This window comes from Sorex fumeus, unplaced genomic scaffold, assembly GCF_029834395.1.
Source record: "Sorex fumeus unplaced genomic scaffold, SorFum_2.1 ptg000122l, whole genome shotgun sequence".
Lineage (NCBI taxonomy): Eukaryota > Metazoa > Chordata > Mammalia > Eulipotyphla > Soricidae > Sorex > Sorex fumeus.
In genome coordinates, this window is record NW_026606179.1 from 11172119 (window position 1) to 11187151 (window position 15033).

The 15033-nt window shown below is 53.6% G+C and overlaps 2 protein-coding genes across 3 annotated transcripts in view; both read right to left on the reverse strand.

The window, feature by feature from the left end:
• Positions 1-15033, reverse strand: part of RPS11 (ribosomal protein S11) — a 49511-nt gene that overhangs the window by 18262 nt on the left and 16216 nt on the right. The gene's annotated exons all lie outside the window — the stretch shown is intronic.
• On the reverse strand, positions 5318-14482 carry RCN3 (reticulocalbin 3). 2 transcript variants are annotated; one of them, XM_056136853.1, is made up of 7 exons: positions 14379-14482; positions 13726-13987; positions 9316-9518; positions 8500-8672; positions 8021-8081; positions 6259-6458; positions 5318-5734 (listed from the first exon to the last, which is right to left on the reverse strand). In XM_056136853.1, exons 2-7 carry the CDS (start codon positions 13965-13967, stop codon positions 5627-5629), a joined length of 987 nt encoding a protein of 328 aa, XP_055992828.1. In that variant the 5' UTR covers positions 13968-13987; positions 14379-14482; the 3' UTR covers positions 5318-5626. The 2 variants fall into 2 exon arrangements, with proteins under 2 accessions (XP_055992828.1, XP_055992827.1); XM_056136852.1 differs by having other exon boundaries at positions 13726-13970; positions 14379-14454.

The window sequence follows — 15033 nt, forward strand, 5'->3', positions numbered from 1 at the left end:
TCCAGTTTTCTCCAAAACCTCAAGATATCCAACCTTGAGACCTCCCCTCTTTGCTCCCTATGATATACCCCAGAAATAAGACTGCATCCCTAATCCATTTATGGTGCTGGCCTCAGCCCAGCCCTCCAGGAATTTCCGGTCCTGCACTTTACAGAGAAGCTAAGTCCCACTCACCTACTGTCAGGCTGTGGGGTTTGGGGGATTCACAGTTGAGGTCCTCTACACCAGAAGTGGCTCTGTGCATGTCATTGAAGTTTCCAGACAGACCTTGAAAGAAAGCCAGTGGGTGTCGAACCACTGCTATGGTGGAGGAAGAACAAGGAAGTGATGTCTGTCAGGTTTGGTCTCCACAGACCCTGGGCTGAACCTTAGAGCCAGACAGTGGCAAGGACTCCTGCTGGGTGTGCTCAGAAAGCTGCGAAGAACTTGAGGTTTAGGACGGGTTGGCCCACACCCCATGGGATGTAGGGGCTACTCCTGGCTCTGTGCTCAGGGGTCACTCCTGGTGATGTTTGGGGATCCGTGCCAGGCTGGGATGGAATCGGTACCTACCACATGCCAGGCAAGTGCATTACCCTATAAGTGTCTCCGATATCACCACTGAAGGTTTCTAAGTGTCCCTCCGCTAGCTGCCATGCGTGGGTTCCATCCCTAGAGCTGAAAGTGAATGACAGCAACGAAACTATGGGGAGCTTGATTCTGCAGAAGGGCAGCTGGGCGGAAGGAGCAAATTCTGGGTAACCAGAGAGGGGGCTGGGTGAATGGTGAGGTGAAATCTGCATCCAGATTGTGTGGGGGGGTGTTGGCATGTGACATATAATAAAGGGGAAGGAAGTAAAGCTTAGAAATGCGAGTGAAGGAGAATTTCTTTTTTCTGCTTGCTTTTTTTTTTTTTTTTTTTTTTTTTTTTTGCTTTTTTTGGGTCACATCCAGCGATGCTCAGAGGTTACTCCTGGCTCTGTGCTCAGGAATTACTCCTGGCAGTGACAATGTGGGATGCCGGGGATTGAACCAGGTCAGCCGCGTGCAAGGCAAACACCCTATCCGCTGTACTATTGCTCTGGCCCAGTGAAGGAGAATTTCATGAGGAAAAGTAGGCTTCCCTGCCCACCACCTCCATCCTTTTGGAGCCACACCTGACTCTGGCGCCTGAGATCAGACCGTGGATTCCTGGACACAGCACATGCTCCAGCCCTAAGCCAGCTCCCCTAGACTGCCTCGTTGTGTTTTTCTTTTTAGAGTGGCCACCTCAATAGAGTTGGGGTGGGGGTTGTTGGTTATGTTGGGGCTGGGGACACAGGGAGATAGTGCATGTGCCTGGTGTGTGCATATCCTGTGTTTGATCCCCAGTACCCCAAAGCATACCGTGTCTACCCTTGGTCCCCACACTGTCAGGCCTGCATGTCCAGGAGTGAGCCCCACAAAATGTATAGATAGGACTGGAGAGAGTACAGCAGGTGGGGTGCCTATCTTGCATGTGGCTGACTCATGTTTGATCCCCCATATGCTGTAGTGTTTCCTGAGCCTGTGGGGAGTGATTCTGAGCACGGCCAGGTGTGAACCCGAAACAAGATAAATAAAATGTACACATGGATGTCAATTCAGTGATCTTGTGCCTAGGTATATGCCCGAGAAAAACACCCACACTAAAACCTGAATGGAAAAATAAAACTTAGGCCTGATTGAGTATGGCAACAACCACGTAGCCCTAGGTGGAAACGCCGGGTAGAGCTGACTGATGCAAATAAACAGTGTGGGCCGTTCTTATAATTGGATGTTTGCCACAAAGATGAATTACGCCAGGACCACAGCCATGGTACAGCGGGTAGGGCACTTGCCTACATGCGGCCAGCTTTGGCTCCCTCCCTGGCACTGTGTATGGTCCCCTGCCCAGAACCAGGAGTAAGCCCTGTGCACTTCCAGATTGGTCTAGAAATGAAAATATAGGTTCAATCCCCAGCACTACGTACGGTCCTCGAAGCCCCATCAGGAGTGAACCCTGAGTGCAGTCAGGAGACAGCCCTGAGCCAGTGCTCCCAACCCCGACTCCCCCCAAAATAAAAACAGAACAATTTAAAAGCCACACCCAGAGGACTGAGCTATAGCATAGCAGGGAGGGTGTTTGCCTTGCACAAGGCTGACCAGGGTTCTTGACCAGGTCCTTGGCATCCCATATGCACACCCCTGCCCCCTCAGCACTGCCAGGAGTGATTCCTTAGTGCAGTCATGAGTAAAGCCTGCACATTGCCAGATGTAGCCCCAAAACGAAAAACTACACCCAGTAGCTGAGCCAGCCCACAAAATCTACTTTTTAATAAGATGTTAGGCCCCTGCATTAGTTATTACACATGAGTCTTTTTCTACCACTTAAGCTTCAGACACTAGGGGGCAGCATGTCACCGGGGTTGAGAGTTTGGAGTCAGGGTCTAACTTACCTGCATGATACACTCTGATTAAGTAGAAAATGGTTAAAGGCATTAAAAGTAAAACAGCAAAAGCAGGAGGGACAGCTAAACTCTGAAATGAACCTTATACTAGAGTAAGAAGAGTCTTTAAGGTAAAAAGTAAAAACCACGTGATGTTCAACAGACTAAAAGAACGTATCCTTATAAATTCTTATTTTATGTATTTTACTTTTTATAAAAGAATTTTTTAAAAAATTTAGTGGGGGTCGGGGGCTGGAGCGATAGCACAGCGAGTAGGGCGCTTGCCTTGCACGCAGCCAACATGGCCGACCCGGGTTCGATTCCCAGCATCCCATATGGTCCCCCGAGCACCGCCAGGAGTAATTCCTGAGTGCAGAGCCAGGAGTAACCCCTGAGCATCGCCGGGTGTGACCCAAAAAGAAAAAAAAATTAGTGGGGGCACACCTAACAGTGCTCAGGGGCACCTCTGAGCACAGAGCTTGGGAGAACCCCATCCGGTGCTGGGGGATTAAATCCAGACTTATGTAGTTTTATGTTTACAGAAAAATGAGCGCAAAGTACAGGAAGTTGCAGCTCTGGGGCTGGAGGAGTGTCAGGACAGTCACGTTGGGCTCTGCATGCCAGTCACCCAGATTCAACCCCAGGCCCTGCATGAATGCAGCCCCACCATGAGTGACCCCAAGCACAGCTGAGTAGCTCTGAGCACCACTAGGTGTAGCCCCCCCAAAAAAAACTATTGGCTGTGACAGTAGTACAGCAGGTAAGCACTTGCCTTGCACACAGATGACCAGGGTTCGATCTCCAGCACCCCATATGGGAATTCAAGCACTGCCAGAAATAATTCCTAAGTGCAGAGCCAAGAGTAATTCCTGAGCACTGTCAAGTGTGGCCCCAAAACAAAACAAGCGATTTTTTTTTCTTTTTGGCGATGTTCAGGAGTCCTGGCTCTGCACTCAGGAACTACTCCTGGTGGTGCTGGGGGACCATATTGGATGCTGGGGATCAAACTGAGGTTTGCTGCATGCAAGGCAAATGCTGCACTATCACTCTGCCCCCAATAAACACAGTTTTTAAAATTTCCATAGGTAACCTCTTCTTTCACATCTCAGGGTACAGTGGGTAGGGTGCTTGCCTTGCACACAGGGTTTGATCCAGCATCCCAGATGGTCCCCCAAGCACCAGACCCCCGCTTATGATCTCTGAGCACCTTTCAGGGTGTGGTTAAAAAAAAAAAAGAATCTTCTATTAGCAGATGAATTTGTTCAACTGGGGCAATGTTAATACATTGTTATTAACTAAAGTCTAGACCGACCCAGGTTTGATTCTTCCAACATCTCTCGGAGAGCCTGGCAAGCTACCCGTGAGGTATTCCATATGCCAAACACAGTAACAACCAGTCTCACAATGGAGATGTTACTGGTGCCTGCTCAAACAAATTGATGAACAACAGGAGGACAGTGCTACAGTACATCTAACTGTGCAAGAGTAACATGCAGGAGCCAGAGCAATAGCACAGCGGATAGGGCGGCCAACCCGGGTTCGATCCCCGGCATCCCATATGGTCCCCCAAGCACCACCAGGAGTAATTCCTGAGTGCAAAGCCAAGAGTAATCCCTGAGCATTGCTGGGTGTGACCCAAAAAAGAAATAAATTGGTTTCTTAAAAAAAAAAAAAGTAACGTGCTATGCACTTATGATTACAGTAGCAATCAGAATCCTACTCTTTTTTTTTTTTTTTTTTTTTTTTTTTTTGCTTCTTGGATCACACCCAAAAGCCAGAAGAGAGAATGAGTAGTTGCTCTCTCGGTCATTCTGGGTTTTTTGTTTCGTTTTTTGTTTGGGGGCCACAAACAGTGGTACAGTGGTACTCCTGGCTCTACACTCACAGGACATTCCTACTGGTGCTCAGGGGACCATATGGGATGCCAGAAATTGAACCCGCATTGACTGCATGCAGGGCAAGCACCCTACCCACTGTTCTATCTCTGGTCAGTCCTATTCTGAGCACAGCCTCCCACTCCCCCAGCCCCACTGGAACAGTCCAGAGAAGTCAGAATGCTGATTTTCTTTTCTTTTCTTTTCTTCCTTTTTGGGTCACACCCATCCATGCACAGGGGTTACTCCTGGCTCTGCAATCAGGAATTACTCCTAGTGGTGCTCGGGGGACCATACAGGATGCTGGGAATTGAACCTGGGTTGGCTGCATGCAAGGCAAATGCCCTACCCGCTGTGCTATCGCTCCAGCCCCTGAATGCTGATTTTCTTGTTCCTCTCCTCTGCTCCATTCACGCTGCCCCCACTGCTTCCCAAAGGGCAGGCCAGGCTTTCTGCCTCCACAGAGCATGTTTTGGCGCCTTTCAGGCCTTACCCAGCGATATTCAGTGACTGTTCACAGACTGTTCACAGCAGCACCTGGGGCTCCCACATGCAAAGCTCAGGCCTTTGTGTTACCTCCCTAGACGACCTGTGGGGGCCCAGGAACATTCTGGAAAGCCTGCCAGTCCCCAGGTCTCTGCTTTAAATTCTTTATTTTTTTTCTTTTTGGGTCACACCCAGCAATGCACAGGAGTTACTCCTGGCTCTACACTCAGGAATTACTCCTGGCCGTGCTCAGGGGACCATATGGGATGCTGGGAATCGAACCCGGGTTGGCCGCGTGCAAGGCAAATGCCCTACCCGCTGTGCTATCGCTCCAGCCCCTCTGCTTTCAATTCTTGATTCCCCTCCTTCAGCCCTACCACTTCCTCCAGGCCAGTGCTTCCCCCGTCACAAGCCCCAGCTCCTGCCCAAGACTCCTCACCCCTCAGATATACACACAGGGCCCCCAGCACTACATTTTATTGCTTCCCTGGCAAATTTGGGATCTGGGGGACAGCAGTGGACTGGCCCAGGAATGTTTCTCACGGGTGTGCTGAGAGGCTCAGATTGGATTTTATGGGGCAGTGGAGAAGCCAGGAGGCTGGACTTGTCCTTGGGGAAGATGAGGGGTGTGGAAGGTGCTTCCAGTGCTCATGCCCGCAGTGTCTGTGGAACCCCTGGAGTGTGCTGGGGAGGGGAAGGAGGGGCTGGGGGGGGTCTCAGGTGGGGGAGGGGCTGGGAGAGACCAGAGATGAGGGTCGCGGGGCTGAGCCCCATCCTACACGGCTGGGCCACTTGGCCCCTGGGGGACTCTCAGGGCAGAAGCAAGGAGAGGATGGAGACTCAGAGCTCATCATGGTGGCGTGTCAAGTCCTCGCCGTAGTTGGTGGCCTGGCTGCCCACGAACATGTTCCAGTTGCCCAGAATCTCAGCCTTGCTCAGACGCCCATCCTGGGGGAGGGTCAGAGGTCAGCAGGAAGACAAGGGCTGCTTCTGGGACCCCTCTCTGAAACTATGAACCCCAAGTCTCTGTAAACCCTGTTTTGCTCTCCCTGGGTCTCTGTCCCCCTCTCTGGGTCTCCGTCTCCCTCTCTCTGGGTCTCTGTCCCCCTCTCTGGGTCTCCGTCTCCCTCTCTCTGGGTCTCTGTCCCCCTCTCTGGGCCTCTGTCCCCTTCTCTGGGTTTCTGTCTCCCCCCCATGATTTATGTTTGGGGAGCACACCTGGCAGTGACCACGGTGTCCTCTCTCTCTAGCCCCTGGACCCCTCTCTGTGTTCTTGCTCCCCTAGGTCTCTGCCCGCTCTCTCTAGGTTCCTGTCTCCCCTTCTCTGAATCCTGTTCCTCTCCCGCAGTCTCTGTCCCTCCCCAGTTTCTGTCCCTCTCTCGTGGTCTTTGTACTGCCCCCCAGTCTCTGTACATCCCCCTGGCCCCTGGCCCCTCCCGGTCTCTGATCCCCCATCTCTGTCCCTCTCTCACCTTGTCGGTGTCACTCTCCTGTAGCAGGTGATTGGCCTCCACCAGTGGCTGGTCCTGGGCAGGTGGTAGCACCCAGTGGCCAACCTCACTGCCGTCCAATCGCCCGTCCTTGTTCAGGTCCCTGAAGTCCCGGAACTGTTCCCGCTCTGTCTGCACCCAGGCAGGCTCGGCCTCCCCAGGCTCCGCCGTGTACAGATCCGCTGCAGGGTGATGAGGGGCTCAGACACTGCCTGCCTCGCCCCCAGCCCCATCCTCACTTCCCAGCTTCCTGTACCATGGAAAGGGGTTCTGCCCACACCTTGGCCGCCAGAACCCCCAGGGAAGGCAGAATCAGCCTGCTGGGCTCCAATGCATGATTCTCATGACAAGGGGCCTCAATGCCCAGGCCTGTAAGATGGGTGATCCGAGTGATCACCCACAGGAGGGGCTGACTGGGGACTACTGGGACTTACCAGAAAGATGCAGATCAGGCCTGCCACCCAATATGCCTGTCGTTCAACTGTGACCTTTCAGTGATTTCTTTTTTATTTGTTTAATAAAAACAAGCTACAGAGAGTATCCAGGCCGTATGGCAGAGCCTGGCAAGCTACCTGTGGTGTATTTCATATGCCAAAAACTGTAACAATAATGGGCCTCATTCCCCTGACTTTGAAAGAGCCCCCAATATGCCATTGGGCTCTGCTAGCATGCGACAGGGACGAATGGAATCGTTACTGGCGCCTGCTCAAGCAAATCGATGATCAACGGGATGACAAGTGACAAGTGACAATTTTGTTTGGGGGCCACACCTATCAATGCTCAGGGGTTACTCCTGCCTCTGCACTCAGGAATCACTCCTGGTGTTGTTCAGGGGACCCTATGGGATGCCAGAGATTGAAACTCAGATTGGCTGCATGGAAGGCAAAGGCCCCAGCAGCCCCAGCAGCTGACACACTTGCCTTGCATGTGACTGACCCAGATCAATCCCTGGGTCCTCAGCACCCCTCCAGGAGTGACCCCTGAGCTCAGAATCAGGAGTGAGGCTCAAGCACCACGGGGTGTGTCCCAAATACGAAAAAAACAGAAAGTTTTCAACTTTTCTAAACATCTATGGGGGCTGGAGCGATAGTACAGTGGGAAGGGCAAAGCCTTGTATGTGGCTTCGACCCCTGGTATCCCTAAGCATTACCAGGAGTAATTCCTGAGTGCAGAGCCAGGAGCAACCCTTGAGTAGCAACAGTTGTGACCCCCAAACATTTATGCCAGGGACTGAAGAGATAGTACAGCAGGTAGGGCGCTTGCCTTGCACACGCCCAACCTACGTTCAATCCTCATATGGCACCCAGTTCCCTAAGCCCCACCAGGAGTCATCCCTGAGCACCACCAGTTGTGCAACCAAAACCGGGAAAATAAAAGTAAATTTAAAAGCTTCTGTGCTAAAGGATTTTCCCCTGGACTCAATTCTGTGCCCTCTAAGGGCTGGGACAGTGGCAGGGCAAGGGGAGAGATGGGGGACAGTTGCAAGGGCCCCTCCCCTATTGCCTGTGTTGTGCCTATGAGGTTCATGCATGTCACCTGACTTCCAGACACACCCTGGTCCTGAGCGGGACTTAGTGAACACTCCAGGCCTTCCCAGGAGGAGGCGAGGTCAGCTTGGCCACACCTGCTGTTGATCCTAAGCAGGTGAGGTGCTTAGGGACCCTCTCCAGCAAGCCACGGGAGGGGCATGAGTGGACCCTCCTGTTCTAGTGCTCCCCAAGCACTGAGCTGCCCCCACACTCACCGATGTACTCCTCAACCTGCACGTAGCCATCTTTATTCCGGTCCAGGTCCTCCAGCGTCTCCTGAGGAGAATGGGGCATCGAGGTGGGCCCCGGGACTTGGGCAGAGGGGGCCCTGGGAAATTGTGATGGGCCCGCGTGTACATGCACACTCTCTAGGGCTCGCTCGCCATGGGTTATTCCTGGCTCTGCACATTTTTCCCCTTTAGTTTGGGGGTGCACAGGGTTATTCCAAGCTCATGGTTCTGAAGCTGACACGGCGCGGGGGTCCCCAAGGTGCTACTGACATCAAGGCCTCATGAGCAGATAAGACCCCAGGGGGTTGGTCTTGCATGGGAGATTTGTCCCCTACTGTCAGGCCCTCTGGGAGAGGGACCAGGGGACAGGGACTAGATGCCCCCAGTAGTAAGTGCTTGGGAGGTGCCCCGGCAGGGAGGAGCCTGCAGAGCAGAGAGCGGAAGGGCACCAGCCTCCAACTCACAGCAATCACAATGTCCCGCATATGGGGGAACTCCTCCGGATGTAGGAAGGCTGTCAGCTCCTCCCGGGTGGCCATGGAGTCCCCATCCTGGTCAGCCACCCGGAACCGCCGCTCGTCCCGAGCCAGCATCTTCTTGTAGGTCTCAGCGTCATCCACATCATGGAATTCTTCCCCTGGGGAAGAAGGGCAAGAATGAGATGAGCCCTGAAGCAGGGTCCGCCAGGAAAAAGACAAACATGGGATCCAGGGCAGGGGAGTCAGGGCTGGAAGCTGCTCAGTAAGATGGGGCTGGAGTGACAGGGCAGCAAGTACCTTGCATGGGGCCAATCTGCAATTCTATCCCTGGCAAGACAAAGGATCTCCGGGTTCCCACCAGAGGTGATCCCAGAACACAGAGCCAGGAGTAAGCCCTCGGCACTTCATGTTGTGGCCCCAAAACAAAACAAAAGTCCAAGATAGGGTCAGGAGAGATAGTACAGCAGGTAACGTGCATCCCTGACTTGGGAGGGATCTCTGAGCATTAGGAGTAATCCCTGAGCACCACCAGGTGTGGTCCCAAAACAAAAAGAAAATAGGGAAAAAAAGAGGCCCAGGACTGAACCGCACCCATGACAGAATTCTAGGGCTGAGTGTTCCAGGACACACAGAGATCAGGAGTTGGGGGTTTCACGGTGCTGGGAACTTAGAAGCGGATAGACTCTCAAAGGTCAGTGGTCAGATCAGAATTCTGGTTAGTGGGACAAGGCTTCTCAGGACCAGAGTGTCAGGAAGGTCAAGGGTTCCGGTGTGTGAAGGAGCAGGGGAGTCGCCGCATACCAGGCGCGTAGTGGCCATAGGTGGCGTTGCGCAGCTCCTCCCAACCCACACGCCCGTCGCGGTCCGTGTCGTACGTGTCCCAGGCCGCGCTCACCGAGTCCCGTATATGCCGCTGCTGCGTGTGCGCGATCCACGCGCGGAGCTCGGCCAGCGACACCCAGCCGTCGCCGTCCCCGGCACGGTCCATGCGATCCACGATGCGCCTGAGAAGCGGGGTGGGGCAGTCAGACAGGCCACGCCCACAACTCCCCGCTCGGGCGAGACACACCCCTAGAAGGCGGGGATAAGGTCAACGCACCCCGACAAATAGAAGAAACGCCTGTCAATCGAGGACCACGCCCACCTAGGCTCCGCCCCTCAGCGGGGCCCCGCGATTCCGCCTCCTCCGCCGGGGGTTGGCTCCCAGACTTCGGGGTTTAGGAGCGCCTCAGTCAGCGCCCCCAGTGACACACTCACCCACTCTACGTGCACTCGACCAACTCTGGATCCGAGCAGGAAGAGAGGGGAGTTGCACCGCGCCCCTCGTCCGCAGGATCCAGAGACCCACTCTGAACCGCAACCACCCCGACAAGCCAGGGCTTAGGCCACGCCCCCTCGACGCTAGCTCCGCCCCTTCCTCCTCCCCTCCGAAGCCGCGCAAGTCACTCGAGTTTCTCACACTGGCCTAATTTTATTTTGGGGTCACATCCCGCCTCTCTCAGGTGTTACTTCTGTCTCTGCACTGAGGGATCGCTGGTGGCACGAGGGTCGAACCCTGGTCAGCCGCGTGCAAGGCAAGCGCCCTACCCACTAGAATATGGCTGCAGCCTGAGAACTCAACAGGCTGAGCACATTCTTCACATGCGTAAGTTTCGATCCCCAACACTGCACAGCTCCCTGAGCACTAAACGGGTGAATCATCCCTCCACACGGGGCCAGATGTAGCTCCTGAGCAACACTCGTTGTGGCTCCCCTCTACCCCGCCAATGAAAGAGAGCAAGAGATAGAGGAGAGATAGTAATACAAGGGCTAACGGGTGCTTGCCCTGCATGCAGCTGAACACTGGTTCAATCCCCAATGCTATATGATCCCTAAGCAGTGCCAGGAATCATCCCTTAGAAGTCAAGAGTAGCACTTAAGTGGCCTTAAGACCCAACCCCTCCCACCCCTAACCCCAGGACTGGAGCATAGTACAGCAGGCAGGGTGCTTGCCTCGCATGCAGCTGGTGCAGGTTTAATTCCTGGCATTCCATATGGCTGTCCAGAACACTGCAGGAGTGATCCCTGAGCACAAAGCCAGGAATAATCTCTGAGCAAAGCTCAGTGTGCTCCCTCAAAAAAACCCTAACACCCCCAAAAAAGAATGGGTTCAAGGGCTAAAGAGATAACTACACAAATTAAAGAAGAGGTTTTGCATGCAAGTGGTCCTGTTAGATCCTTAGTGCCACATAATTCCCCTCAGCACCACCAGACAACCCTGAATACCAAAGTAGTAGCTACTATGAACAGTAACTCCTGAGCACTGCTGGGTGTGATCCCCTCAAATATAAAATGTGAGTCCATGGGGCCAGAGCGATAGTGCAGCTGGTAGGGCTCTTGCCTTGTGGATAGTTGATTCAAGTTTGATCCCCCAGGACCCCATATGGTCCTCTGAGCACCGTCAGGAGTAATTCCTGAGTGCAGAGCCAGGAATAAGCCATGAGCACTGATGGGAGTGGCCCAAAAATGCAAACAAAAAAGTGTCAGTTCAAATCCTGTGCTCTCGAAGGCCAGAGAAATAGTAGCTTACATGGGACTGAGCTGGTTCAACCCCCAGCACTCCAAAGACTCACCAGAGTTGATACCTGAGCACAGAACCAGGCATGGCACCTCCCCCCAAAAATTCCTATGACCTCTTGTTGGTTGTGTTTGTGTGGATATATCATTTAAACTCTCTGTGCCTCAATTCCCCCCCACCCATAAAAGCAGACTAAAAAATTCCATACCATGGTGCTAGGGGTTAAACGGGTGCATTCAGAACAGTGGCAGGTGCTGTAGAACATACTGTGTCAAACATCCCTCTTCCCCCTCATGCGCAGCCACCACAGGAACAATGGTCACAGGTCCCCTGCTCTCCAGCCACTGCGCCTCTTGTCCCACCCGCTCTCCACCAGCCACTTCTTCACCAGGCTTCTTCCTGCTTCATGCTTACTCTCATGTACTGCCAGCTAGGTACCTACAGGAATTCTTTAAAAACCCAAGGCAGGGACTGGAGCGATAGCACAGAAGGTAGGGCATTTGCCTTGCACACGGCCAACCCGGGTTCGATTCCCAGAATCCCTTATGGTCCCCTGAGCACGGCCAGGAGTAATTCCTGAGTGCATGAGCCAGGAGTAACCCCTGTGCAACGCTGGGTGTGATCCAAATAGAAAAAAAATAACCTAAGGCAGGGGCCTGAGCAGGGACGTGGGGAGGGTGTTTGCCTCGCATGCAGCCAACCTGGATTTGAGTGCTGGCATCCCATATGGCTCCCTGAGCATTGCCAGGAGTAATTTCTGAGTGAAGAGTCAGGAGTAACCCCTGAGTAACACCAGGTGTGATCCAAAAAGAAAAACAAAAGAAAAAAAAAAAACACCAAAAAACACCAAAAGCAGCTAAACATTCTCCCTGCCTGGTGCCTTCCCCTAATTCTCAGTGGACTCAGAGAGAAGATTAAATCCTCGCTGACCCCAAAGCCCCTCATGCCATCTCTGCACTCACCTTCCACCATGTCCCCTATACCCACTGGGCCCTCACAGTTCCCACCGTCTGCCCCAGGGGCCCCACCGCTGCTCTCTCTAGCTGGAACTCTGCTCCCTTGGGTCCCACTGGATTAGCTTCTCACCCAGCGGTCCCCTGCTCTTCCTAATTCCTTATGTAGTACTTCCTTATTTGGGGCTTAAGGACCGCACCTGACTGTGCTCAGGAGTTATTCCCTGCTCTAAGCTCAGAAGTCGTTCCTGGCAGTGCTCAGAGAGAACCACACCCTACAAGGGATGGGATCCGGGCCTGCCATGTGTAGAACAGTGATCTCTCAGGTCCTGCCCTTCTGCTTTCAAGTCACCATCATCGAGGGGCAAGGGTGGAGAGAGAGTATGGGACTGAGGGGCTTGGCTTACATATGACCCAACCCAGTGGGTCCCCAACAATTCATGGCCCCCAGAACACCAAAGCCATGACCTTTGCATCCAGAGCAGGGAGGAGTAGTTTCTAAGCACTGCTGGGTGTGGGATTAGTACCCCAGCGAAAGGTACCAAAAAAGTTACTTCCAGGGCTGTAGTGGTAGGGCATTTGCCTTGCATGCAGCCAACCCAGGATAAGTCCCTGACATTTCATATGGTCCCCTGAGCCCTGCCAGAAGCAATTCCTGAATTCGGAGTCAGGACTAACCCCTGAGCATTGCCGGGTGTGGCCCAAAACCCTCCAAATAAAAATAAAATCAAAATTAATTCAATTCAACCTTGATGGGGCAGGAGCAAAAGAGCAATCGCTCTATGTATGAGCTGTGTGAAATTTTTTTTTCTTTTTGGGGCACACCCAGAGATGCTCAGGGGTTACTCCTGGTTTTGCACTCAGGAATCATTCCTGGTGGTGCTCAGGGAACCACATGGGATGCTGGGAATCGAACCCGGGTCAGTCATGTGCAAGGTAAATGCCCTACCTGCTCCAGCCCCTGTGTGCATTCTTTGCATGCAAGACCTGAGTTTGATCCCCACTGCTGAATAGTCCTCCCAGCACTGCCCAGAGTGACAACTACAAGGAGCTGCAGGGGGCTGGAGAGATAGTACAGCGGGGAGGGTGGTTGCCCTGTACGCCACTGATACAAGTTCAATCCCAGGTATCCCATTTGGTCCCCAGAGTCCACCAGGAGTAATTCCTGAGTGCAGAGTCAGGAGTAACTCCTGAACATTACCAGGCGGGACCCAAAAACCAAAAAAAAAAAAAAAAATCAGTAAAGGGAGCTAGATACAGTCCCTCAGCACCTCAAAGTGTGACCCAATTCTGGTTACCCAGCTGTGTTCAGGGCTTACTCCTGGCTCTGTGCTCAGGGATCAAAGGGGTCATATATGGTGACAGGGATCAAAACATGCAAGACAAAGCCCTAGCCACCACTTCCAGCCCCCTAAAAGAAACGTTTTCTTTTGCCTTTTTTATTATGAAGCTAGAAAGTTTTTGTTGAAACTTATTTAGAAAAATGTGAGGGAGAGAGTAGGAGAAGCGTGTGTTTGAGAAACAGATTTCTCCAGCGTGGAAATAGGCAAGCAGAGAAACAGGGATAAAGCAAGATCCATGTTCAAGAGCGAGCCTACAAGTTTTCTTTTTCACAAAAATAAGATAAAGTCAACAGCCTGCACCCCTGGCTCGTCACCCCCCTCCTTCCCCCCACGGCCTCCTCCGCAACCCTTTTCCTACCCTAGACGAATCTGGCTTTCCTCCGGGCTGAGCTGGTCGAATTCCTTGGCCACCTCTCGTCCTAGGAAAGCCTCATGGTCGTACTGGAAGTTCCCGTGGGCGTCATCATGAGGAGCCTCGCTCAGGGGGGTCTCCTGATGCACCCGCCCGTGTCCATGTGGGCCGGCATCGGGGGATGGCTTCCCTTGGGCCCCTAGCCTGAGAAGCAGCAACAGCAGCAGCGAAGGTGGCCACATCATCATTGCCTGGAGAGCAGCGAGGGCTAAGAGTCAGGGGCCAGAGGGAGGAAGCACGCTGCGGGGGTAAGACCTAGGACCCCCGCACAGAGCCAGGGACTGAAGCTAAAAAAGTTTTAGACCCAAGGAGAGCCAGGGCTGAAGGTAAAGCGCGGGGCTTTCGGAAGCAAAACCATACGCGAGTCCCAGAATTGCAAGTGGTGATGGGGGGGGAGCGGGGGGCGGGGGGCGGTTACTAAAGAGGGTCTACGTGGCCGCGCAATTTCCAAGAAAGGAGCAGGGTGGGGCCGTTATCAGGAGGAAATTTGTCCCGGGATCCTTAATCGCTTCTATCTGAACCCTAATTCCCAGTCCGACGGATCCGAACCGTCCTCCTAGACAGGAGCCCCACTCCACCCAGCCCGGGTCACCCTTTACCCAGTTATCCAGATCCACTGAGCCCGCCACGCTCGCGGTCCGGATTCTCGGCCAAGAAGATGCCCAGAGCAGCGGGCTGCTCTCTGGCCAGGCCCCGCCCTCACCGCGGCAGGCCCCGCCCTCTGACCAATGAGCGCGCAGGATTACCCCCAAAGGGCGTGGCTGGGGAGTTCTGGAAACGCTGCACACGCCCCTCGCCACGTCCACAAAGACCAGCGCAGCCCACGCCGCTCCTCCCAGCCCCATCTTGAGGTCGGACGGGTGGGCCACGCGGTATTGAGGCGGGGAGGGAGGCCTGCAGCCCTGCCCGAATGCCTCCAGTTGTCCCAGCCCCAAAGTCTCATGGAACACGTATTTTCAGTCTTTCCCTTTATTAGGATAGTCTGAGAAACTGCAGAACCAAGGGCCCCGCAGGAGGCATCCCGTCCCTTCCCCCAAAGAGGCAACGACGCTTCCGCTTTGCCAAGGAGCAAGTCGGCTTGCTGAGGAGGAGTCTCTCTCACACACACACACACACACACACACACACACACACACACGAATCCAGAAAGTGGGACTGGAGCGATAATACAGTGGATAGGGTGTCTGCCTTGCACGCTCCGGACCGAGGTTGATCATGGGCTCACTCATATGGTCCCCTGAGCACTCCCAGAAG